This window comes from Vulpes lagopus, chromosome 17, assembly GCF_018345385.1.
Source record: "Vulpes lagopus strain Blue_001 chromosome 17, ASM1834538v1, whole genome shotgun sequence".
In the NCBI taxonomy this organism is placed as follows: domain Eukaryota; kingdom Metazoa; phylum Chordata; class Mammalia; order Carnivora; family Canidae; genus Vulpes; species Vulpes lagopus.
In genome coordinates this window covers 6,180,717-6,208,684 of record NC_054840.1, presented here as the reverse complement: position 1 = coordinate 6,208,684, position 27,968 = coordinate 6,180,717, and the positions used below count along the sequence as shown (strand labels likewise).

The window sequence follows — 27,968 nt, the reverse complement described above, 5'->3', positions numbered from 1 at the left end:
CCAGTGCGGAACGAGGAGTCTGGTTTTGAAATAAAGGGACACTGCTGATTTCACACTTTTTAATTATTTAATTAATGAATATTTACATTTAAAAAAAAGCATTTAAGGAACCCGGCACAGAAAGCATTGATTGTGAGGCAGAGAATGGATACATGCATCATTTCCAATGCTTCACAAAGGGAAAATTCATGGGAAACTGAGTCTCCTGGGTTCACAGTTCTGAATACAAAGCCTTCAGCCTATCCATCCTCATTTTAACACCTTAGTTACAAACATCGTCAACCATGTATGCTTATGAATGCCCAGCTGGGAGAAGCCTGCTTTAGCTGACAACATCTCTTTCCAGAACCAAAAATCACATGATTTTATTTCTGAAAGGACTTGACCTTATTAGAATAAATCCGCTGTAGAATGTTGGGCTCTGGGATAGGGACACTTGGAAACCTTGTTAAGGAAGAGATCAGGCTTCATCCAAATCCGTTTGGTTGAGGTCCTCTGTCTGGACATTCTCTGCTCTCACTAGAGGAAGGATCGGTAGGCTTTTCTTAAAGATGGTGAATATTTTAGGATTTGCAGATCATTTGGTCATGAATGCATGCAAATGAATGGATGTGGCTGTGTTCAAATCAAACTTTATTTACAAAAACAGGAGACCCGGCCTTGGTGTGCCATGTGCTGCAGTAGAGGGGAGGTTAGGAGCCTGAGTTCTGTCCAGAATATCCATATATTCTGAATGGATGCTCATTGCCAATTCTTTGTGGGTTTTTTTTGTTTGTGTGTGTGTGTGTCAGTGGTATGTACTCCAATGGCACTACTTTGGTATGAAGTTTTAGAATGGTTTAGGAGAATATCAGTACCTTTGGCCCAGATTATTTTGTGGGAAGAAATCCAAGTAGATATACATTAGGAGGGCATGATGTTCTATTTCCTGGAGTCAAGCAGATTTAGGGTGACATTCACTTACATGCATTTATTAAGAGTAAAGTAAAGGACTATAGCTGCTTGGGGATAGGAAAGAGTGAGCGAGCCTGAATTTTGGTTGGATTGCCATCCTAGTCTCTGACTTTGCAACTTCCAAATATCGGCATGACCAATTTTCATTTATCTTACGTTTGATTACTGTTTTAAAGTTAAAAATAGTAGAAAGGAAAAAGAAAATGGCCTACAAGAACATAAGTCCTAAAACATCTGGTTCCTTTAATGAATGCTTCCAATCTTAAGTCAGTCAGGACTGTCTGACATATGAATTAAATGCCACTGAGAATCATTATCATTTTATGGTACCTGTCCACTCCCCTAAAAATACTGTGAATTCACTGACTTTTCATCTGCAACTTTCTGAGAGATGCCGATGAATTCCTTTTCTCATGAATTTCTAGATTCAAGAATTTCTCAAGGTCCATCCATTTTAAACCTCCAAAGTGCCAGTAGTAATTGGCCTCAGAGGATCTTCCAGGGAAATAAAAATGTATTCATAAGCACACGTAAAGTCCTTTAGCATTTGCTCATTTTATCCAAGAGAGAGATGAGAAGACGTGAAGGATCCTCTTTGCCCCCTGCTACATAGGGTGACAGACATCAGAAAATGCTCAAGCGCCATATCAGATCAGGGATGTTAAAAAGACGATTACCTCTGTCAAAAAATAATCATATTTTGTCAGTCACTTAGAAGAGTAAGGTAAACTGAAAATTTGTTGTAGGGGCCTAATTTTTTCAGAAACTCTTTTCTTGTCCTCTAAAATGGATTATATAATAAGGAGGTGCTCTGCTTGGGGACAGAGGCCAAGGGAATAAGGAGCGAGGAGATACAGGAGGAAGTGCAGATTCCTCCGATGGGTAGGCAGGTCTGGTCTGGCCGTGGCCTGACATCTGCAGAAAGGCTGCTTTGCCCGCTCCTCTCAGCTGGGAGACTGTTCATTCGTGAGCTATTACAATTTCCCAAGTTAGTACATAAGTGATGAATGGCTCATGGTTTTGACTACCTACAGATGAGATTTCCTTCCAAGGGTGCTGTTAACACAAAACCAGTAACGTTTCCAAGCCTCTGTGTGATGCATTAGAGTTGAGAGTTAAGAACATCCCAAGGAAGGGCGCGTCCCCACGTGGGACACTTGATACAGAGCAAATGCCCGCACCCGACCTGCGATGTTGAGTATCCTCTAACAACAAAGCTTGGACAATCTGAGTAGTTTGAACAGCTATTCTACCTTCTACCATTCATTTTGTACAATCACAGAATTTTTCTTTCTTGAAAACAAAAATTGTTCCAGAGATTACCAGAATACTGGGTACAGCATTGAGGGGCATTTCAGGAGATTACAATCGATTAAAAATGTCGACCAGATTCCTAATAGCTTTTCAAGGCTTCGAATCATTTGCATTTTAAAGTTGATATCAGATATTGCAATGTTAAAGATAAATTATTCTAACTTCTATTATCAGATGGTAGTGGTGTTAGAATGATGGGTAATCAGGCCACGCAGTACGCCTCGTGTCCATACTCCATGTGACTTTTGCAGAACGCTGCCCTGTGTAAGCTGCTATTGCAAATAGGTAACTATTGCACAGAATCTTCCATAAAATCCACCCAGGTAAAGCTGGCAGCCTCTCATCTTTGCAGAAGAACATCTTGCCTTTGAAAGAAATGCAGCAGAAAGGAAACTTGCCACAGAAACCACAGGAAGATTTCTTGCCTGAGACTCTGTAAGTTTGTCATTCCGTTAGCTCTCCCCTCCACCTCATTTATTCACCCACCAGTTACTGAGTACCTCCAGTGTGCCAGGTACTGTTCCAGGCTCTGAGAATACCCTGTGAACAAAACATAGCAAAGTCCCTGCCCCATGGAGCTTACATTCAAGCAGGGGGACACAGATGAGCACTCAAATCCATGATATCACAGTGTTCAAAAGAGCCTAGAGATATCCTGCCTGAGATCTATTTCCTGCCTCTCCTCACTCATGGACAATGACAAAGTCAAGGGAGAGGCCACTAATGGACCACAGCAATTTCACTAGTCCTACCTCCACCATCTCTCAGTTGGATGAACTCAAGTGAGACCTTCAACCAATCTGGGCCTCGGTTTCCTCATGTATAAAATGGGGAGAGGTTATATTAAGTGATTTTTTTTTCTTCTAAAGAGAAGGGGACCTTTTAGGCTTTTATTTTTCACGGTATTAGCAGAGCATTTAGAACAAAATCAAAAGCCAGTGTGTTGACTGTTTTAGTTTTAAAAATATTTAAAAGTAAACTGTAAGAAATCCTTAGGTATTCCACATCCACTCAACACTTTAAATGCCAATTTAAACTTCATCAATAGCAAATGTCTTATTTACAGCTGCCATACAATGAAGTCTTTTCACCATCTTCAGCTGAAAAAGTATTTATTCATAAAGCACAGTCCTACCTCATTTGTGAAAGGTTCTCTCGCTGCAAAGTCCTCTCCTGAGTATGACACTCTCTCCTCCTCACCCAGATTATTGACTTTGTGCTCCTGTTTAATGTTTCCCAAGCTCTATGAAAACAAGGATTGGGTCCTTGCTTTTTTGAGGAATGACCCCAATGAGATTCGTGCCTGGTAATACACACATGTGTCATCAGTGCACCTACATCATGTTTCATGGGCACGGGCCTTCTGGGAACCCACCTCAGCTCTTCAGGCTGTCAGAATAGTTCTGCTCAGTAAAATTAGAGCTATGGTGTACCAAAGGGTACACTACTATTCAAAAAGGAAAAAAAAAATGGGTTTCCAGAACAATTCATAGACTAGGACGATGTGAATTAATGAAGATCCTAACTTCTTTGGAAGCCTGGTGGAATGTTAATGCATATTTAATAATGCCAGTTAAGTAGCACATATTTTGCAATCAATTAATTTTTCTTAAAGAAGGTAACATAGCTGGAGAGCTGAATGTCAAAGTTAGGTTCCTACTTATTAAGTTGGTAGGAGTTATGAAGCCTCTGGGTCTCTTGAAAGACAACTTGCATTCAGTGGCTTGATTTTCCAATGTTGAAATTCAAATTTCAATCAATCCAGAAGCTAAGGACGATAGGAAATTATTCTACAAGGAATCTTCTTTTCTTGTCTAGGTCAGATCTCCATGGCTGCCTTGGAGGCTTCTGAAGGCTGTATGCTCTGTCTCTGAGTTTTAGCAGTTGGCGTGAAATGAAATATCCAACACGTGTTTTCAAATTTGATCGGGTGGGCCTTATCAAAAGAACATAGCTTGTCATTGCCTTTGGAGGCAACGTGAAATCTCTGCCTCAATAACCAAATTTAATTCCTTCCTGTTGCTCTGTGGTGTGAAGATCTATAGTGTCGATGTTATCAGACGCGCCTGTCATGGGCTGCTGTGTACAGAATGTCTGCCCCCATCCTTTTGGTCACTGCAAAGGGAACTCCTTGGTTGGGTGAACACTACTACTTCAGGACCAGATGGGCAGGGGCATCCCATGTCACCTGGAAGAACCCAGAAGCAGCATCACGACGCCTTCTAGTAATACACAGCGTCTCAAGCAGTGTCTGCATGTACTATGAAGTGAGGGCAGGTCCAGCAGTCATTGGCTGCATAAATGAGGGTCAGAGAAGAATAAAGAGGTTTTGACAATTTTTGGCAACCTAGATCACAGGTACAGATAAATTCTTGTTAGCAAAGGAAAGGCACTTCGGTGTCCATCGTGGAATCTGAGCATGTGTTTAAGTTGTTGAGCATATGCTACCAATCAGAATACGGTCCCTTTTTCAGAAGGATAAACAGAAGGAATTATAAAGCCCACCTGATGTTCAGTGTCCTTATCTCAGTAGGACTGCAGCCCTGCCCGGCCAACCCAAAGGGTCCACGGGGTGGAAGCAAGCGTGCATCAGGCAGGGCTGGCTGTGGCTGTGAGGATCTCCATAAAGTCACTGTGTGCAGTGTACTTTTCAAGGAGGAAGTCCTTGAGCTGCAAACGAATACAACCCTTAGGTCCAAACCTCTGTGGGCACCATGGCTTCTTTGGTCCCAACGGAAGGCAGTAGGCTTTCTTCAGACAAAAAGTAAAAGGGGAATTGCACTAAGAAGCCACGAATCTTTTTCAGTTCTTCCTCAGCTCTAATGGGATCTTCCCTTGCTAAAATGGGCTTGGTTATAAAGTCTCTCAACTGAATTAAATTGTGTACTTCATCATTGGGAAGGCACCGGAACACCTGATTAAGACACAAATAGGAAGAAACTAGGTCATACGTTTAAAAGAAAAGATAGCCCCTTTATGGAAAATATTCATTCCAACTGATGAAATCTTTGCTTTATGAAACACGTAGTATGCTACAGCACACACCTGACTGAAGAGTTGCTTCTCTTATTTGCTACAAAGAGACTTCTAGATTTGCTTCCATCAAAAAAAAAAAAAAATCATAGGTAGATCCCTCTATCTGATTTACACAAGTCATCGATGTCGTGATAAAGTCAAGCTAGTGGTACAGGAATTCCACTGATGTTACTTCACATTAAGGTTGAGTTTTTTGATAATAATTCTCCAAATTTCACTGGAGGTTCTGGTCTAAGAGGAAAACTGCATATTATGTTTTTATTTTCAAAAATGTTCACATCTGTACCTTAAAGTTATCAATTGTACACTTAATTTGCCAATTGCAAATGAACTTCACATACCAGAATACTTCCCTCCTAGAAATTTCAGCATGTATTGAGAATAAGGATGTGCCTATACAACCCCAATATCATTCTCACACCTCAGAAAATCAATTCCAAGTCATTTAAGATATGGTCCATATTCAGATTTATCCTATTAATCCCAAAATGTTTTTTTTTTTTTATAGCTGCCATCTTCTCCTCCCATGAGGATCCAAACAAGGCTGTGCACTGCATTTTTAAAATTACATTTTAAAGGACTCCATGCACATGACCTATTTGATCATGGCCTTGAGTCCTCAGCATGAAGTAAAGCTATGGAGACTGTCATGTTTCATTAGGAATGATGAATTCTCTGTGCTGGAAGGGACGCTGGCAGTCATGAAGAAGAACAACACACTCTTATCTAGTTTCTGATAGATGGTCAGCAGATCTCAGCTTGAATAGTTTCTATGAGAGAAAGCTGACTACTTCGTGAAGTAACTCATTCCACTGTTGGACAACTCTTAACTCTTCTACATTCTTTGTCATTACCCATGGAGAGAATTTAGCAAAAGATACATTTGTCCTCCCTAACATATGGAGCTTGTTTTAAAACACCTTCCAAAAGTAGAGCTGCCCAACAAAGGAAGTGTTTCATTATTAATAAATTCCATCACAGGAATGGATACCATTTATTATGCACTATGTGCTAAATACATTTAAAAGACTATTCTTTATTTTCATAACCACCCTCATGAATATCTTGCCCACTTTATAGGATAAGAAAGGAGGGCTCAGAAAGTCAAATCACTACACACAAATTTGTATCACCAGCAGCTGGGTGAGCTGGGTTGAACCCAGGTCTGACTCATTTTGGGATTCCATCTGCCTCTTTTCTCTTTGTCACTAGACACGTCCAAAGGCTGGGTAACCACCTTCTAAGGATGCTCATGATGAGATCCCACAGTCAGATGAGAGATCAGAATGCCACTAATGGCTCTTCTACACCATAATCCATGGTACTTTTTGACTCTGTTTTTTAATATCTACAAAGTGGTATTTTATTACAGCTTGGAAATGTACTGGATTTTTACACCCATTAACATTACTCTGTACCAATAATATACAGTAATAATGATGTGTTTTTGTGGTGTGATTCAATGAAAAAGGTAGGGGGAGAGATGAAAACCTCACCTTATCATATATTGTAGCATTTCGAGCTGCTGTTGCAACCCACACCTCCTTGAAGAATTTGTCACTCACTGGATCCTGAATGTTTTCACCTGGGTCAGAAAGATAGCCAAGGACAACCCTGCAAAACAAGTACCTTCCAAAATGAGTAACTGAGATAAAGAAATTTGCTGCAGGCATTGTTTCTAATGGTAATGTAATTCAGGCACTCAACCATAGCAATCCTTTTTTTTTTTTCCTAAGGAAAATCCAAGGAAACCATTAAAACTGTGTGTGCGTGCGTGTATAAAATCTTGATTGCAAAACAAAACCAAACCAAACTAAGAAAACCCAAGCTGTTATGATGCTTGAAAGTTTTAACTATTGGATAGATAGAAAGATCTGAATTTAGTTCTAAGAGACTTCTTGGAATTTGGCCTAAGGGAGTGAGAAGTTTGAAGATAGGGTTAGCATTCAAACCATAGGCCAAGGGGCACCTGGGTGGCTCAGCTGGTTGGGAATCTGACTTTTGATTTTGGTTCAGGTCATGTTTTTTAAAGATTTTATTTATTTATTCATCACACACACACACACACACACACACACACACACACACACACACACACACACACAGAGGCAGAGGGGGAGAAGTAGGCTCCATGCAGGGAGCCCAACGTGGGACTTGATCCCGGGACTCCCAAGATCACGCCCTGGGCCAAAGGCAGGTGCTAAACTGCTGAGCCACCCAGGGATCCACCCCCCCCCCCCACTTTTTTTTTTAACAGGCCTCTGATGCACATCCAGCAGGTTAATCCTTCAAGAGAACATGACCCCAGAGTGCCTGGCAAAAAAGAAGCCACATACTAGATGTTGTCTGACTTGATCATATATAGATAGTGGACTAGAAACAATAAGAAATTCTCAAGCAAAGCAAGATAAGTTTTAGAGGTCATATTTGAAAATGATGAAAACCCTTGTACTTAGAGAATGCCTTGAAGTAAAAAAACAAAACAAAACAAAAAAACCAAAATCAACCATTTTCACATCACTCCTGTGAGGTACAGAGTACATGATTCCCATTTTGCTGATGGGAAGCTAAAATCTGGAGACACACTATTGACAAAACTAGATTTCAAATGGAGTCTAAAGCCCTGTCTCACATGCCTGATAGGTTCAAAGAAGATCAAAGAGGCTTGTGTTATACTGAAGACAGAAGTGAGGAAATAGGTCTTAGAAGGACTTTGGCTTTTATACTGAGTGAAACCGGGACATATCGCAGACACTGGAGCAGAGGAGTGACGGGATCTGACTTGCGTATGAAAATACGGCTTCTGTATTCAGAACAGACTGTGCAGGGCAAGGGCTGCGGCAGGGAGACCACGTAGGAGCTCCTGCAGTAATCGGAGTGAAGGGTGAGGATTCCTTGGGCAGTGAGGAGGAAGGTAGGGCCAACAGGCTGTACTGACGGAGCAGGTATGCAATATGAGAAAAAGTGTGGCATCAAGGATGATGGGTGTTGGCGTGAGCATCTAGAAAAATGTAGTTGCCATTGGCGGACATGGGGAGTTCTGTTGGTAGAGCCAGTTTGTGGGAGAAGACCAGGAAGTCAGTTCTGAACCTGTTGAGACTTCCATTAAACATTCCCGGGGTAATCAACGCAAAGTAGGCAGCTGGGGCAATGAATCCGGAGCTGGGGGGAGAGGGCCTGGGTGGAGATACGCATTTGAGAGTTGTTCTTATATATATTCATAAAGCCATGGCACCTTAGCTGGGTTCCCCCAAGGGGTGAGTGTAGACAGAGAAGAGGACCTGCTGTGCCTCAGTGGTAGGGAGGAGGAGGAGCAGCCAGGGAGCCCGCAGAAAAGCGAGGGTGTGGTATCCTGGAACCACACAAAGTTCTCCAAGGAGAACTGGGTCAAATTCAGATGAGAACTGACCATTGGGTTCCGCGGTAGAGGTCATTCTAGTGTTACTCTCTCTGTATTTAAATAAATGTGGATTCACGTCATCATTTTTTAATGGTCGCAGAATTTCCCATCATGGAAAATTTCTTGAACCAATGATTTTGTTATGACCTTTTGGGGGGTTTCCAGGTTTTCATTATAATGAACAATTTCCCAATGAACATAAGTTGTTCATCGTGTATAATACTTTGTGAATTTATGAATTGTTTCACCAGGAAAAGTTTTAGAATTAAACTTGGCTTCAAGAAAGGCTGTTCCCACACATATACTGTCACCGTGCATGCTCTCCCCAGTCATCTCCAACATTATTAATTCCTGAAAAAGCACAGCCAGTCTTATAGGGATAAAAGGACATCTCATTTTAGTTTTAGTCTGCACTTTTCCCACTCTATAAAATAAATTCTTTAAAATAAATGGATTTGGCACCATGGGCTCCCTAGGATTTTTAGAGTTTTATACTCTAAAAATTTTATTTCTACTTCAAATACTGTCTCCTTCAGACTCTATAGGAATAACTTTTAAAACAGATTTAAGGGATGATGTTTGCACACAGATGCTGGCTATTCAATAAGATTCAAAGCAAACTCTGAATGCACCAAATCTGAAGTTATGACAATACATCAATTATAATAATACTTTTGATGGGGATCAGGTCTAACCAGCCAAGAACTGAGCAGAAAGAACGTTTCTGGGACTCTGCTTTTAAATCAAAACGATAGGTAACACCACGTGTCCACCAAGGTATCAGTTCAGAACTTGATTGCAGAGTAAGTATTTAAAGAAGCCTATAACAGATCATTTTTAATAATAAATGATTTTCCCTGTCTGTTTTCTCATGTTAAAATGCACGGTAAAAATAATATGAAGTACTCTGGGTATTCTTTTGAGGACTAAGGTTTGACAGAAAACTAGTCAGATTCAATGTTGGTGTGTATGACGGGAATTATTTAATGTTTGATTGTTTATGCATCAATGGGACAGGAGGAAAACTGCAGAAGATAGTTTCTGTTCTTTCCATTCCTCATGTCTGTCACTTTACATGATTCTGAGCTCTACTTGGGTGGATAATGGTTTCTGTTGAGTGATGGTTACATCTGTACAGTTGGGTAATTTTCTGGGACTTAATGAATTGTTCGGCACATAGTTGCAACATTCAATGCAGTACTCTGATGTTTGACTTTATTTAGAATTGATTTCACATTGAAATGTGTCTATTTCTATTCAGAAATAACCCAGATGGAAAATGGATTGAAGCTGCATTTATTTTATATTTTTAGTGAGAAAATGGCTGTATTCTAGGACCCAATATTATATTGAGAACATTTCCTAATAAAATCAACACAAGGTTTTTGGTATGGTGCTTTTTAATATGTTACCTGTGTTGGCCACTGGGGCAAAGTGAAAATGTTTGTTCAAAAACAAGTGCCCCTTTTAAACAATTTGAAAATTGTCAGTAAAATAAAAGCACCTAAGAATATGCTTAGCATAAAATGTTTAAGAGCAGCATAAAAAGGTTAAAATAAAACTCTAATGTTTACTGAAGAGCAACGCCCCTCCCAGGAATGCAAACCCTAGAGTTTCATTAGAGAAAAATTCAAAAAGAATTTGAATAAATTGAAGCCTATACTTTGTTCCTCCAGAGGATGATTCAACATTATAAATATGTTAATTCTTTTTAATATAAATCTATACGTCTACTGTAATCTCAACAACAATAACAAAAAAAAAATGAAGAGAACATGAATAAAAAATTCCAAAGTTCACATGGAGGAGTGAATGTTTAAGAGTAGCCAAGATTTTTCTGTCAATGAATATTGATTTGGGAAGTGAGATGGCAAGAAGCAGTATTAAAGCACATGGCTACAAGGATTAAAGCGGTGTCACACTGGGATGCAAATAAGACAACTATGATAGCACCCGAAGGAGAGACTAGAGATGAGTGAGGATATATAGCAATGTGGAGGCCCTGCATGTTGGAGAGGCAGAGAGTACCGCACATCATTCAGATCTGGACCAACTGGTAGGTTTGGGTTGGGGGGAGGGAGTTGGAGTCCCTACCTCACTTCTTACATTAAAATAAATTACAGATGTTAAGTGTAAAAGCAGTATCAAATAAGCACTAGAAGAAAATGCAGTATTTGATCTTGGGTTGGGGAAACTCTACTAAGAGTGTAAGAAAAGGAAGAAAATAATCTGGATAGATTTGATTAGATTTTTGAGTTTCCCCCAAATACTTTTTTTTTTAAGATTTTATTTCATTTTTATTTATTTATTTTTCATGTGTGATCTTTTTGTATTTGGCTTCTTTTTTAAAAAACATTTATTTATTTATTTATTTATTTACTTACTTACTTACTTATTTATTTATTTATGAGAGACACACAGGAGAAAGAGGCAAAGACACAGGCAGAGGGAGAAGTAGGCTCCTTGCAGGGAGCCCGACATGGGACTTGATCCCGGGTCCCCAGGATCAGGCCCTGGGCTTAAGGCGGCGCTAAACCACTGCGCCACTCATGAAAGAGAGAGAGAGAGACAGAGGCAGAGACATAGGCAGAGGGAGAAGCAGGCTCCATGCAGGGAGCCTGATGTGAGACTCGATCCCAGGACCCCGGGTTCATGACCTGAGACAAACGCAGGTGCTCAACCACTGAGCCACCCAGGAGCCCCTCCCCCAAATACTTTAAAGATGATGCAAAGTCAATTGACAAATCAGATTTGCAACCAGTATGACAAAAGAATTAGCCTTGCATATACTTAAGTTACTCATAAATCACTCAAAGAAAGGAAAACATTCCAACAAAAATGGACAAAGGACATGAATAGGCTAGGTAATTTCTAAAAGAATAATTACCAGAACAAGATGGCTAATGAACACATTTGTTTAAGACCTCAAAAAATGCAAATTAAAGTAATGAAATTCCATCTGAAATCCAACAAATTGGCAAAGATTAAATAAAATAATAGAATGCAGTGTTGGTAAAGACAGGAGGAATAAGCCCTGTAAAGCATTAGTAGCAAGATAGTAAGACATTAGAGAGTAAAAGCAGCAGCATACTTCCTTTGATTACAAATTCCATATTCAGGATCTAGCTAAGGAAACAATTAAGAAGGTAAAGAAGATGCTACCTACAAATATATCTGCTTATTTGTTTATTTATTGTAAAGATTTTATTTTTAGGTAATCTCTATAGCCAACATGAGGCTCGAACTCACAGCCCTGAGATCAAGAGTCACATGTTCCCTGGACTGAGCCGGCCTGGCCTCCTTATATCCACTTTTTAGACCACTGAAAAACCTGCCTGTCAATAGGTATTAGTTAAAGGAGTCACAGCATCCCCGCATGATGTAATACAACGCAGTCGTTAAATGTTATAGAAGAATACTTAATGACACAGAAGCGTGTAACACTATTTAAATAATAAAGAACTTCCTAGGACTGCAAGAACCTAATTATGTTTTTAAAAAGAAATACAGGATAGTAATACATACGTACAGAACAAAGTGGAATGATATAGAGCAAATGTTAAAGCTGCTAGCTCTGGGCAGTGCGATCACAGATGAATTTAATTTTCTTATTGCTTAACTGTATTTGCCAAATTTTCTGCCACAAAAATATGTTGTAATCAGAACCACCTACACCTTTATAATTATTATACATTTAGAACGTTATAAAGAAGCTCACCCTTTTTTTTTTTTTTTTTTTTTTTTTTAGTGCAAAAGGGTGGTTTTATTGAAGCACAGGACAGGACCCATGGGCAGAAAGAGCTGCCCTGGGGTTGTGAGGAGCAATTGAGTCTATACTATGGATTTGGGGGAGGGAAGGAAAAAGGGAGGGGCCTAAATGGACTTGCATATGCTAAAGACAACCCTCTTTAGCATTTTTTTTTTTTTAAAGATTTTATTTATTTATTCATGGGAGACACAGAGAGACACACAGAGGCAGAGACACAGGCAGAGGGAGAAGCAGGTTCCATGCAGGGAGCCCGATGCGGGACTCGATCCCAGGACTGTGGCATCACACCCTGAGCCGAAGGTAGATGCTCTCAACACTGAGCCTCCCAGGTGCCCCAACCCTCCCTTTAAAGAGAAAACTTAAATTCTCACAAAACCGACAAGACATGTATTTCTAGTTTACATCATGAAATATTTGCTTCCTCATCTAGGCTGCAGCAGGCCATCCATCAGTGGGCTGGTGGACAGGGCACTCATTTTAATCTCTTCCCCACTAAACAAAACAAATTCACATGAGAAGCTAATTGAAATACCAATGGTCTGAAAAACCTCTTACTGGCAAAACAATTAGTAACGAGGGCAATAAATGCAGCCATATAAACTGTGAGGAAGTATTGATAGATTTTTGAGGGATAGATTTGCTGAGCTCCTGGGCCTGAGGGAGCAGAGGACCCCTCTCTGGAACGGAAGGAATGGAAGCTTATCTTGCTTCTCAGAGGCTGGAGCCTGGACCTGCTAGATACAAGGGCAATGGGGGCAATAGAGCCAATGGGGGGCAACAGGGCCAACGAGGCCAACGAGGCCAACAAGGCCAACGAGGCCAACGAGGCCAACGAGGCCAACAAGGCCAACAAGGCCAACAAGGCCAACAAGGCCAACGGCTGCCAGCACTTGCAGGGAGCAAGCCCTCCTTACACTCCTACCTCAAGCCAGCCCGTTTCCAAGCTCCACCATTCACGCCCCAGGGTTAAGACAACAGTACTGCGAAGCATCTGTTCCAGGCCTTTCTCCCAACAGCTTAACGCTTACTCAGGCCACCGCTGCATCTCAGCGTGGAGGCCACAGCCAAAAGCCATCGCTGGCAGGTACAGCTCTAGCATCATGGACTGAGGGCCCTAGGTGTAGGGGAGGGTGTGCTCTGGGTGTTCCCCGAGTGAAGTGACAGGTCGGGGCTAGGTTCTAGAAGGACCACTTTGACCACCGAGACTCCATCATAGGGGCTAGGGTGGGGCCAGTTAGAGCCCAGCGAAGACTCACTGAGGGTCCCACGGGGCTTGCCACCCACCCAGTGTTCTCTGGGCACCGATCAGGACCAGACTCCCATCCTCTTGGAGAAGATCAGGAATCTGTCATGTCTGGGGCTGAGGTTTCTAAACGTCACTCTCAGCATCACGGGCACCCTCCTTCAATAATTTCTAGTACGTGCCTGCATTACTGGGACTATTACAATTTTTAAAAACAGACTTGCTTTCAAAAACTCAGGGGTTTCAGCACCCACCCCCTCGTTCCGGCTCAGGTTGTGATCTGGGGGTTGTGGGATCCAGGCCCCCCAGGGGGGCTCCACACTCCACGGGGAGGGTCTGCTTGAGATCCTCTCTCTCCCTCTGCCTCTCCCCCCACTCCCTTTCTCTCCCTAAAATCAATAAAATCTTGACAAAAAAAAACCCAAAAAAACAAATAAAACCCAACCAGCCACTAGATGGGTCGAGCTGGCCTGGTCGTAAATCCATGAATCAACTTAAAATGCTGTTTTTCTCAATTAGCCATAAAAATAATCCAAAGGATTAAAATCGAAAATGTCGGGGATGCCTGGGTGGCTCAGGGGTTGAGCATCTGCCTTTGGCCCGGGGTGTGATCCTGGAGTCCCAGGATCGAGTCCTGCATCGGGCTCCCTGCATGGAGCCTGCTTGTCCCTTGGCCTCTCTCTGTGTCTCTCATGAATAAATAAATAAAATCTTTTTTTAAAAAAATAATCGAAAATGCCCGTGGCCGGCGTAGGCCGTTGGGCACACTCCTGGGGCTCGCTCGCAGCCCGGGAGCCACTGCTGCGGCCCGGAGAGCGGCGGCGCGGGCGCACCTGAAGCACTGCAGCCGGAGGCCTCGGGCGAAGCGGCCCGCGGGGTACGCGTGTCCGTCCATGACCGAAGGGACCGTCTCCGTGTCCTGCACGAGCACAGCCATTTCGCTGTCGCGCCTTCCCAGCATGCTGCGGTCGTTGATGTTGGCAGAGCCTGGAACGGGAGACAGTGACCTGGAGCAACCTCGCGGCAGAGCAGGTGCATCGCCCCCCGCCCCCCTCCCGGCCCCGGGCGGTCCCTGCTAAGAAAACCTCGCTTGTGTTCAGGTTGCCGAGAGATGCTGGGGAAGGGGGGGGGTCCCCCGAGCCCGGGCAGGAGGCCTGATAGGCCTAAGCCAGTGCTGGGAACCCCGTGATTTTTCCCCGTGACCGACTGGCTTGGGACGGGCACTTGACCTCACCGTAGCCAGGGTGACACGAGGGAAGGCCTCGGGGGCTTCCTAATGAACACACCGGGATGCTGGCTCTTCCAGCCTTTTGCTATTCCGGTCCCAGTGCGGGACCAGGCCACGGTTCCAGAAGCTGCGGGGACCACGTTGTGAGCACGAGGGGACAAGCAGGCAGGCCAAGGGGGCCGAGCACTGGGAAGACAGACTCGGGTCTTGGAGTCCCTGAGTCAGGCAACCTTCTGACCCGCCGGTGTGTGAAATGATACCCTTTGCCCATCGTTTCACACACCTGGGGCTGAATTTCCCATCGGGTGGCTCAAAGGGTCCAACTGATACATCCTTAAGCTCACAAAGGAAAAAGACTCAGCAGTTCAGTCGGGTCCCGTCAGCTTTTAGACTTGGTCTGCAGAGCCGGATGACTCAACTCACGGCCATATAATTAGGAGTGTCAAGACCCCAGAGTCGCCTCACACCCGAGAATCCACGCTCAAATACGGGTTGGCCTTAGCCTTTTTACGTCCGCCTGCCTCCCTCGCGTGGCATGCCAACAGCTTCCGTGTCAACCTCCTTCCATCCCATTTTTAAATCCAAAGAAGCTGAGAATGTGGACTCTCACACGTGAAGGGCAAGTGTCTTTAATATTAGTGCAACCTGTGCTTTTCCCACTCCTCTGCTCTGTGCTCAGAACCCCCAGCGCGTGTTTTTCTGCATTCGTCACTATGCAGTCATGCTTTTGCATCCCTGAGGTGTCCTACAAACCACAGAAGGAACCGAACTCCTTTTTTTTTCCTTTCTCTTCCCCTCGTCACACAACCCACGGCTTCTGTAGACATGGATTCGAAGGGTTGGGCAGAACAGGAGCAAGAGGCTACCCTCGGCGACGGGGACAGGCAGGGAGTAAGGTGATGGAAGAGGCCTGCCCTGAGCCCAAATGGCAGCATGTCGTACACGAGCAAAAGCTGGCCCTCCCTAAGGAGATTTACTGCCAGTTGCCACAATAGTGTCGTGTACTAAATACACAGATCTATGATAACTATGCATGTGGCCGATGCCCCACGGTGACCTGGGGTGACAGGGAAAGCATGGAGCCCCTCACAGAGAGTTGGGAGCCCTGCTGGAGCTCTGTAACGTGGGGACAATCGACACACGTTGTTTTGTCAGCGACAGATCATCTTTGGTGCATGCGCTGGCGTTTTGATTATGCTATAAAATTTGCAGCCCTATTTTTGGGCTTCACAGTTGGCCCAGCATCAATGTGCACAAAGTCCCTTCATCCCTCTCACCTTTAATTTGGTCTCTCACAAGCTGGGATCATAATACAGATCTTGTAGGGTTCTTGTGAGAAGTCAGTAAGACCATGGGAAAGAACTCACTAATTCACAAACTGCTCCACAGTGTTAACTATTATTGGTATAATTATCAGACACTTCGTTAAGGCTACCATATGTAGAGGAGAAGAGGAGGAGGGAGCTTTAGATGAACTTGATAAAGGAGATCCTGAAAATGAGATATTGGTGTGATGTCACCTCCATTCTTAGGGTTAAACAGTCCCATATTCTGAAAATCAAATTCAGAACAGCAGATATATTGTTATCCCATTTCTAAATAACATAGAGAAAGGGATCTAGAAAGATTCACACTGAACTGTTGAGAGTGGTGGACTCCTTGTAGCGAAGAGGGATTTTTGACCTTTTATTCAGTATGTGTCCTTAGAGTTTGAATTGTTTACAACGATCATGCCTTGTATTCCACGGGTAACTCTTTATGGTAACTGCGATCCTTTGCTTTTATTAGCACGTTGCCCTGATAATTTAAAACCACTTAATTTTTAGAGAATGACCTTTTCTAAGTCTTCTTATAGGAAACACTCTAAACACTGTGAGCTACCGCAAAATACAAAAGAATATAAGAAAACATATATGTACCACTCAGGCAATAATAAAATAAACATCACTGAACTTATTCACCCAAGCTGAAAAACAGAACATTACCCATCCCAGAAGCCCTCAGATGTCTTCCCATGTAGACCTTTCCCCATCATGAGAGAGATTTTATATAGAATTTTGTGTTCATCACGCTCTGCATGCTTTCCTAATCAAAGAAATAGTCTACTTTTGACCCATATCATAATCTTTTGAGATTTGCTTCTTTTATTCAGTATGATGTCTTCAGGATTTATCTGTGTCTGACCGTAGTGCATTATTTTCCTCAAATGAGCACAGCAGGCCTTATTCATTCTAAACCCGTTGATGGATGTTTGGGTTGTTTCTAGTGTTTTTCTATGATGCTCACTTAGGCTCTCCTGACTGATGTGTTTCCTGGCGGGCACATGTAGGGGTCTGCTCGGGCTCTGTGCATAGGAGTGGAGGAGGCCCTGGTGCCCCACGGCCTTGTCAGTACCTGGATTGTCCAACTTTTACATTTTTGCCAATTGGTATTTTTAAAAACTCTTGTCTCGTTAGATTAATGAGGATGAACATCTTTCAAATGTTTATGGGCCTCAGGTACATCCTCTTTGGTAATGTTCCTATACAATTCCTTTGCCCGTTTTCCTTTGGATGTTGTCTTTGTTTCTTGATTTATAGTAGTTTTTTTTAAAACAGGTTTTGAACATTAACTGTGTTGCAAATATCCTGTTTTCAGTTTAGGGTTTATCTTTTTATCCCCTTTACAGTGCTGTTTAATAAATATGTTGTAAATTTTAATGCAGCTGGATTTGTCCGCCTTTTCCTTTGTGGTTTGTTTTTAAAAAATGCCTTATTTCAGAAATTGTGAATCTTTCTATGGTAGGCAGAATAATGGCCCGCAGAGATGACCACATTCTAACCCCCAAAGCCTGTGAATATGTTGTGTTACACGGCAAAGGGGGAATGAAGGTTGCTAATCAGCGGGCCTTCAAACAGGGTTGACTAGCCTGGATGATCCAGGTGGGCCCAGTATAATCACAAGAGTCTTTAAATGTGAAGGGGATTGAGAGAGATGTGATTACAGAAGTACGGGTTGAGACTTTTGGGGACCTTCACAGAGATGTCACATGTCAAAGATGGAGGAAGGGGGCATGAGCCAAGGAATGCTGACAGACTTCAGCATTGGAAAAGGCAAGGAATTCGATTCTAGATATTCCCCTTGGAGCCCCCAGGAAGGAATGCAGATCTGCCAACCTTGATTTTAGCCCAACGTTGGAGTTCCAACCCACACAACTGTTGGATTATTTATGTGTGCTGTTTGAAGCTACTAAGTTTGTGGTCATTTGTTATAGCAGTCACAGACAACTAATACATCAAATCCACCCTAACTCTACCCTATTTTACCTTATTTATTTGAAAGGAAAACTGATTCTTCTATTGGACCCAAATGGGCTACTTGGTACTTTCTACCCACTTGTGTTCCCTGGACCTCCAGTTCAGAAGTTCTCAGCTCTGACTTCATGTGAGCAGCACTTAGGAGGCTTTTAAAAAATATCAGTGCTGAAAACAAAAATAAAAATACCTTGATGTCTGGGTCCCAAACTGGACCATAATTAGAATTTCCAGAAGTAGGAACCAGGCATTAGGTATTTTCCCCCAGTATCACTCCGTGCCTTTATCTATGAATGCATCTTTCGGGGGGGGGGAGGGGGGATCTGTTTTTTTTTTTAAGCTTTATTTTATTTGAGAGAGAGACAGAGAAAGAGAGAGCAGGCAATGTGAGCAGAGGGGGAGGGAAGGGGCAGAGGGAGAGGGAGAGAATCTCAAGCAGACTCCCTGCTGAGCGGGGATCTCAACTTGGGGCTGGATCCCAGGACCCTGAGATCATGACCTGGGTCAAAGTCAAGAGTCAGACACTTAACCAACTGAACTACTCAGGCACCCTTTGGGGGATCTATTTTAAAGTAAATTGCAGACTTGAAGAAATGTCCCCCTAAATGATACGTATCCTTAAAGCTCCCCAGGCACCTCTAATGCAGCCAGGGTTGAGATCCATGGGATTAGATCAAGGGTAAACCCTCTTTCCTGGGGCAGCCCTTCAACAGACTTTCATCAGCCACTTTTAAGCCTGTTTTTTAAGCACTGATACTCATTTCCCCCCTTAGTTTCCCACCTACCAATCTCATTGATTGCCTCTGGACCTGCTTACTCCTGCTCAGCAATACCCACCGTGATGTTCTGGTGTTAAGAGGAAAGAATTCCTGCCTCCCCTCTAACCCTTGAGTTTTGTAGGCAGTGGCACTGTTTGATTCAAGTTTTGTATCTCCCCCCACCCCCGCCCCATTGTGCTTTGTAGTGGATTAGTGAATACTGAAAAAAACTGTTTCACTTCATCAATAGGATAGCCTTATTTTGTTGAGGAAAGCAAGCAAAATGTTAAGTTTGGTTAAGCACCAATATTAAGATGGATTAGAAAAGTGGACTTGGTCACGGATCTCATGACCAGCAGGGGTACTCAGGGCAAGAGATAATTAAAGCTGCACACAAAAGAAATCTTTAGTGCAAGAAAGCAAGTATTTCCTTATAAGGAAAAAGGGAGAATAAATAGTTGGTTTTCTTTTAAGTATTCAATAATTCTGGCAGACATTTACCATATTAGAAAATTTAACTACAGGTTACTTTAACCTCTTGTAAGCTTTTAAACACTTAACACCTGTAAAATATTTTCAACCTAACTTCTCAAACACCTCTCTCAGAATTTGAAATATTGTTCTCTGGGTTATGAATTTAAGCAGGGCTGATGTGTGGGAGCAGCAACAAACCTGCTTCTCTTTGAGTTTCCCCTGACGCAGAAAAAAACTAAAGTATATTTGGATTTTTCCATGGGGAAATCTGTTTTGCCCATGGGGAAGGAGAAAAAGAAGTCTAGCTCCTAAAGACTAGCAAGTAAAATCTCTTCATACTCCCAAGGCCACTTCTTTGGTTTTAAGAAAATGTATAAGAATTATGTGCAAGATTAATTGATTATTGCTAGCCTAAATAAACTGTAGCCTTTGAGAGTTCAGAGAACTTTCTGGAAAAGCAGTCAATTAAAAAACTCAACAAACCTATTTAATCGCTAGCTCTGTTACTGCAAACTACTTTGCATTTATACAAAGTAAAGCACACTGAAAGCCAGAATGACCTTTTAAAAGAAAATATTTACATCTGTCAGTTTTTACTTCAAGAGTTCTGAAATCCTGCTGAAGAAATCAGCCGATTTTTATTTGGCTTTGTTTGTTTTTCCATTTCAGCAAACATCAATACGTCTCTTTTCCTATTGTCACTGCCAAATTTAATATGAAAATATTCTAAGAATTGGCTTCTGAAGAGCAAGGCCAGGGTAGCTTGGGGGAAACAATAGAAACTTTGTTTATTGGGGGAATAGGAGAGTAAGTAAATGTCTATAGAACTTGGATCCCTATACAGCAAGAGATCAAAGACACAGATATTTTTCTAAATGTCCTGTATAACTATTAAAAGAATAGGTGTGTGTGTGTGTGTGTGTGTGTGCGCGTGTGCATGCGCGCGCGCATATACATGTATTACCACACTGTAGGGTCTATACATTTTCTGGCTTCAGAATTACTTTTACTTTCTTTTCAAATCATGTTCCAGATAAGGCAATTTCATTACTCCTAGATGAGACTTTTTTTTCTTTTCTCAGTGGAGGATAGAGATGGAAATGGCATATTTACTGTCAAAAATTTCAAAACACTACCACATTTAGTTTCTCAAAGAATAGGGAAGATAGAGAAGTAGCTCATTATAGTTAAGAAATTATACTTTATTTTTTCTGGGAATTTATTTTTTAAGTTTCTATTTAAAATCCAGTGAGTTAACATTGTCTAATGTTGATTTCAGGTGGACAATACAGTGATTCAACCCTTACATACAGCATCCAGTGCTCATGACAGTAATGCCCTCCTTAATCCCCATCACTTGCTCCACCTACCCCCAACCCACATCCCCTCTAGTAACCATTTTGTTCTCTATAGAGTCTGTTTCTTGGTTTGTCTCTCTTCCCCCCCCCACCCTTTGTTCCTTTGTTTTGTTTCTTAAATTCCACATATGAGTGAAATCATACGGTACTTGTCTTTCTCTTACTTATTTCACTTAGCATCATACCCATGTTATTGCAAATGGTTAGCCTTCATTTTATGGCTAAGTAATATTTCATTGTATATATACCACATCTTCTTTATCCATTCATCAGTCAATAGACACTTGGGCTGTTCATTTTCCCTCCCCTTGTCTCCCCCTTCTGCCCCTAAAATCTAGGTACTTGGATTCAAAATAAAAATTAGGGGGTAATAAAGAATTAATGAGAACAGGCTGATTGCTGCTCTGCTGGGTTAAACCACTGCTCTGGCTGCTGTAATATACACAATGGCCATTTAATGGTCCTGTGCTTCTGTTTCTTCACAGATAAAAACAGGGATTAGAAAGGACATAAGTGAACAAGAATGCTTCAGATGTCATGTTATGGTCCCTCTCAACTGTGAAGGAATCTTGGGAGGAAGAGAAAGGAGGATTATTGCATGAAGTCAACTAGCAAGCAACACAATAATAGGCCATGTACTTACCGATAATAACAGTGTTGTCATCCGCTATTAGCAACTTGCTGTGGACATAGATGAGCTCAGTGACTAGGTTTCCTTCAAGCTCTGCATGTGTTCTAAGGCCACAGAATGATATGTAATTTATCCACTGATTGCCAACTATAAAGTAAAAAAGAGAGTACTAAAATTAATATGACCAAGTTCAATAGAGGCACATTAAATTTTACTGTTTTTCAAAAGAAATCTACTACTTAAACAGATGGTTAAAAATGGACTGTATAGCGTGTGTCTATATGTAATTTCAGAACTCACCCAGGTTCTGTTTTTGCTATCAGAAGAGTTTTTTACTATTAATATGGATGGATATATATTTTTAAAAACCATACCAGAGTGCTTTGTAAGAATTATCTTTTCCCGAGGCAATCCAATAATATATATAATATGATGAAAAATTTATTTTAATGATTTGGCAAGTAACTACTGAAGGATGATAATTAAAGCAGAGCCAGACTAGATAACTCAAGACTTCAGTGTGACATTTGCATCTATCTCGGTTGACACCTGCTGCAGTTTAAATTAGATCCAAGAATAATGCCCAAACTACTTGATGTACACATAGTGTAGCATATTGGACGCAGAGCAGCAGTTAAATTTTATAAACTTTGGGTAAACAAAAATGCTGGCGATTAAATAATCCTCCTTCTAAATCATTAAAATTAGGAAATGAAAGAATCCTAACTATATTTGACTTTGGAGAATCTTCTTCAGAGCAAGCCATACCAGGTTTGTACTTTAAAATGCCACCCTGAAAAAAACAAAATAAAATGCCACCCTATCATCACATGAGGGTCATTCATGTGATAAGAAGAAATGCATTCCATACCAAGCCAACCCATAACCATTATCCCAGCATGAATGCTAGTCACAGAATTTTATGGTCCCTCTCCCACATAGCAGTTGTCCTGGATAAGGAAAGTCTTATACTAAGAATAAATCGAGTGGAACCAAACCATCACGAGTTCTAATAGAAACAGAATATATTTTTTTTTTCTTTAAGAGACTCTGAAGCATACTAATAAAAACAATAGCAGTTCATGTTCTGTTTACTGAAGTTTCCATGTATTACTGATGCTTTCTATTATTCTGTTAATGTTACTCAGGGTTTCTATTAAATTTGGATATCTTGGAAAGAAATTCATTCATAGGTTATATATAGAGATTCCTCCATTTACAGGTAACCTTTCTCTTATAGATGTAAATAATATTATAGCTGTTTGTCAAGAGTTGATGTGTTGGTGTACTAGCACATCATGTGTAAGAGATGCATTTCTAAAAAGTTTCATGTTAACAAGATTTTTATAAATCAATTTCTTCCCCATTTATTAATGTTATATTGGAAAGATGCCTCATCTAAAGCATCAACTCCTCTTTAAATCTTCTCTGATCCAGGAGAAAGAGGCATTTCTTCTTTTAAGCCCATCATACACATAAAATTCCCAGAAAATATTTCTAATATAACACCTAGCATATTATTTTACAAATATTAACTTAATCCTCCATTTCTCCTACCATTATGGAGGTCTTATACATTTTTGTATCTCCAAAAGAAAGGTAAATAAATGAGTGAATTCATGAATGGATAGTCAGCTGACAACTATTATTTTAGCTTTTGGTTTTTCTGTATCATCTATTTTCCTGCAGCTGGCTCATGAACTAAAGTTTTGAGATACAAAGCAGACTTTTAAAGGAATCATAGAGCAAATTCTTTGCTAAAGTAAATAATTTTTTGCAGTAACTTCCCATAAAAAGTCCACATTGAACAATATGGTAGGCCAATGGTTCTCAGCGTGCATAAAGACCTGTTAGAAGTAAAATCTGGAAACCCTCCCAGAGGTTCTGATTCAGGAGAAATCTGTAATTCAATAAATGCCTTAGAGGAGATCATTCGTTGAATGATACTATTATAGAGCTTTGGTATTTATAGTCTTAAGATTAGTGGCACACTTTCAGAAAATCATACATCATGATAAAGTGAGATGCATTCCAGTGGTGCAAGTCTGCTCAATATGAGGACATCCATTAATATGAAACATGATAATGATAGTCGAGGAAGAAAAACCCTATGATTATAACAGATGCTTTTGAAAAGCTTTTGATACAATTCAGCACCAATTCTGGATAAAAACAATGAAGAAAGAAGAAAATGATGAATACTTTCTTAATATGCTTAAAATATATATAATATATATTATACATATTAAATATATGTAGAGTATCTTCAATGCTATTTAACATTGCCTTGGACATATCAGCCAATACATTTAGACAAGAAAAATCACATAAGGAAAATCAGCTCCATTTCCACATAATATGATAGTACGCTTGGGGAATCAATGATAAAACTATCTCAAATGATAAAAGAATTCAATGTGATAACAGGATCTAAATTAACATATAGAAATCAATAGGCTTCATACACACAAACAATAACCATTTAGAGGATAAAATCAGACAATACACTGCTTACAATGGCAGTAAAAAGATAAAACACACAGATAAATGATAAACTATCAATAGACTTGCGGGTGCGGAATCTTTATGAAGAAAACGTTAAAATGCTATCAAAAGACACAGCAATAGACTTGAACAAATGAAAAGACATGCCTTGTTCTGGGATAGAATAATTCAACATCAAGAGGATGCTAACTCTCTCCATGTTAATTTATAAATTTAATATAATCTCAGTAGAAATACCAACATGTTTTTATGGAGTCACACAACTTGACATATGGTAAAATAAACATCCATGAATGACTATGGAAAAATACTGGAAAAGAAAAGCACTGAGGAGGGCATTAACCCTGTCTGATATTAACACATCCCAAGGCTGTATAATTAGAACAGTGTTGCTCCAGTACATAAACAGACAACTAAACCACTGAATGGAATAGAAAGTCAAGAAAGAAGCTCAAGCACATATAAAAATTTTGCATATGATAAAAGTGGCATCTCATATGACAAGGACTTTTGCATAAAGGCCTAGGGCTTTTAAATAAAAGGTACTAGTGTCATTGAATAGCTATTTGAAAAAAGAAAAATTACATACATACCTTATACCAATCACAAGAGTAAACTCCAAATGGACAGAGATAGAAGTGCAAGCATATGAAAAGACACAAGTGTTAGAAGAAAACAGTGAATTCTTATATAACCCGAGTGTGAGGAAGGCTTGTAACTATCTAAAGGCAATACAAGAAAAATATCAGTAACTTTGCCTAGATTTTTAAAAAAAGAAAACACAGGACGGGGCACCTGGGTAGCTCAGGTCATGACCCTGGGGTCCTGGGATCAAGTCCCACATCAGGCTCCCCACAGGAGGCCTGCTTCTCCCTCTGCCTGTGTCCCTGATTCTCTCTGTGTCTCATGAAAGCAAAATGTGGGACTCGATCCTGGATCCAGGGATCATGCCCTGAGCCGAAGGCAGATGCTCAACCGCTGAGCCACCCAGGCATCCCAGCCACTCAGGCATCCCTAAATAAAATCTTAAAACACACACACACACACACACACACACACACACACACACACACGATAGAAAACACCACAAGCAAAAAAAAAAAAGAAAAGAAAAGAAAAGAAAAAGAAAAAAGATAAACGACAAAATGGGAGAAAGTATTCATAGCATGTATCATAAACAGCTAAAAGTCCAAATCTATAGAGAAGTCTTAATAATTAAAGGGAGAAAAAGATCAAAATCTTGATGGAAAAAAATGAGCAAAAGACATAAATGGACAATTCACACAAATGAAAAGATATTCTTCCTCACTCATAACAGAAATGCAAAACTACACCGAGAAACCACTTCTTACCTATGATATTGGCAAAAACGAACACATTCTGTTAGTGAGGCTGGGTTGAAGCAGGCTCTCTCATGCATTGGTGGTGAGAAACCAAATTGGTACAAATTTTTTTGGGGGGGAAAGTTTGGCAATATCTAACAAAAAGGATATTTTAAAAATTATTTATGTTTTCATCATGATAAAGTAGCTCCTTAATCTCCATCACCCATTTCCCCCAGTCCCGCCCCCCTCACCTCCCCTCTGGTAACCATCAGCTTGTTCTCTATAGTTATGTCTGTGTCTTGGTTTGTGTCTCTTTCTTTTTCCCTTTGCTCCTTTGTTTTGTGTCTTAAATTCCACATATGAGTGAAATCACATATTTGTGTTTCTCTGACTTATTTTATTCAGCGTTAGCAACCCCATCCTGGACATTTACCCTAAATATACACTTCCAAAAAATATATGCACAAGGTTATTCACTGCATAACTGTCATCGAAAAATACTAAAAATAATCTAAATGCCCACGCAGAGGGGAATGACTGGACCGACTATGGCAAATCTATACATGGACGACTACGCAGACATAAAAAGGAACGAAGAGCTCTATGAACTGATATGGGAGGGATGAGAACATATACATATATCTGCTCCTTTGTACAAAAAGAAACACTAGAAGAATAATCTAGAAACTGACAAAACTGGCTACCGATAGTGGATGTGGGGGAATAGGATAGAATAGATGGGTGGGGAGGAAACTGACAGAAGGTACAGGGAAGGGACACTTACCGACGGATGCCATTTTTATGGTTCTGACTATTGGAAGTATATCGTATGCACACACACAAAGAAATCAATAAAGACATAGAAAAAAAACCCTCCAAAATGGAATATAAACTGAAGGAAATGAATCTAACTATATTTCAAATTAATAACATAACCCAAGTAAATTTTGAACACTGACTTTAAAGCGTATATACCCTTTGGCTAAAGACAAAAAGAAATGCAAACAAATATTGAATTTGAGTGAGTAGGTTTATTTTTCATAGTGGTATGGGCTAGCAATTCTAAAACTATTTTCTGTATATTCTAGGATTGAGGAAATAAATCCATGTATTGTAGATACCAGGAGCTAGGTTTATCACTGTAAGACAAATGAGTTATAAAAATAGAAAGAGAGATGGCTGGAAGGAATTCTGTGGTGTGGGATTGGAATTAGGAGCATTACTACAAAGACAGATGATAAATTGATATATTGACGGGTGATATATGGTAATCTGTGTAAGACGGGTCTTAAAGCAATGATATCCCAGTAGCGATGACCCTATTTATACCCAGATTTCAGTTCCTAACTGTCATTTTCCACTAGAAGAATCCAGGTTTCTTGGAGAAATGATTGATTTATTCTAGGGCTAGTTCTGGGACTATGCAGGATGAGTATGGAATTCTCATGCCACCAAGAAAAAAAGGCTGATGGGAACATATCAAAAGCACATAGGAGCCAACCCATAAAGGTGCTCACTGGCCAAACCTGTGCAAGCAAGACATTAAAATCATGCTCAATGAATAAAATAAGAAGCCATAAATCCGTACCAATACAAATACATAAATAAATCCACAAATGAGGAAGAAAAGGGGGAAACTCTCTTTACCATAGAATTCCAAGTGAGAAATTGAGAAGACAGTAATGAACATAGAAGAAATGATCAGCATTTGGCAACTATCACAGTAGTAATAATTGAATCATAGTAGTAATCATTGATTCAGGTAAGAATCATGAATGTATGTAAAAGCCAGTGGGTGAATGTTTGATGAAAAGCAGGATATTTATATAGACTTAAAGGGTTTTCCCACAAAATATTTATTACTACAAAGGAAAAATACTAATTATAGGGGGGGAACCTGGCAGATACCACCTTCACTAAATGATCAAAATTACAATCAGTAATGGGGCACATCAGTATCCTGTTCCTTCTATTATGGTGCATGAAGAAGAATCTATCACTTCTGTGCTATTCCTGCTCAAAGTCCCTGATTCTAATCATGGGGAAACAACAGACAAAACCAAACTGAAGGCTATTTTACGAAATAACTACTCTGTATTCTTCAGATATATCAAGATTATGGAAGTACCTTCACCCTCCAAAAAAAAAAAAAAAAAGATTGAGGGATTATTATTAAAGGAAAAGAAAGACACATGATTGCAACACACGACTGATGAACGTCTCCTGGATGAGACAGCAACATTTCCCCCCCCCCCCCTTTTGCGATAAGGGACACTAGGAAGACAATTGGCAAAAGTTCAGTAGGGTTGAGCAACAGGATAATAGTATCAATGCTAATTCCATTCATTTTGATTATTGATTTATTGCCGCTTTTGAAAATGTCCTGCTTTTTCCCAGAAACACACACTCAGGTATTTACAGGTCCATGGGCATTATGTCTGTGACTTACTCCTAAATGATTCATTGGGGAAGACCCCACCTATCTCTCTAGGTATCTACCTATTATGAAAGAATAAAAGCAAAGAAGGAAAACAGGGAAATCAGGATGAAGAGTGTATGAAAGTTCTAGAATTCCTTCTATAAGCCTGAAATCATTACTATTTTTTTACAGTTTGTTTGTTTGTTTGTTTATTTATTTATTTATTCATTCTCTCTCTCTCTCTCTCTCTCTCTCTCTCAG

At 40.5% G+C, this 27,968-nt stretch overlaps 1 protein-coding gene across 7 annotated transcripts in view; it reads right to left on the bottom strand.

The window, feature by feature from the left end:
- Positions 1 to 45: 45 nt before the first annotated feature.
- Positions 46 to 27,968, bottom strand: part of PLD1 (phospholipase D1) — a 206,854-nt gene continuing 178,931 nt past the window's right edge. For all 7 annotated transcript variants that reach the window (XM_041731565.1, XM_041731562.1, XM_041731564.1 and 4 more), the window contains 4 exons: positions 21,471 to 21,605; positions 14,550 to 14,703; positions 6,801 to 6,918; positions 46 to 5,182 (listed from right to left, as the gene is read on the bottom strand). In XM_041731565.1, coding sequence (XP_041587499.1) covers positions 4,958 to 5,182; positions 6,801 to 6,918; positions 14,550 to 14,703; positions 21,471 to 21,605 — 632 coding nt within the window. In that variant the 3' untranslated portion in view covers positions 46 to 4,957. The remainder of the gene's footprint in view (positions 5,183 to 6,800; positions 6,919 to 14,549; positions 14,704 to 21,470; positions 21,606 to 27,968) is intronic.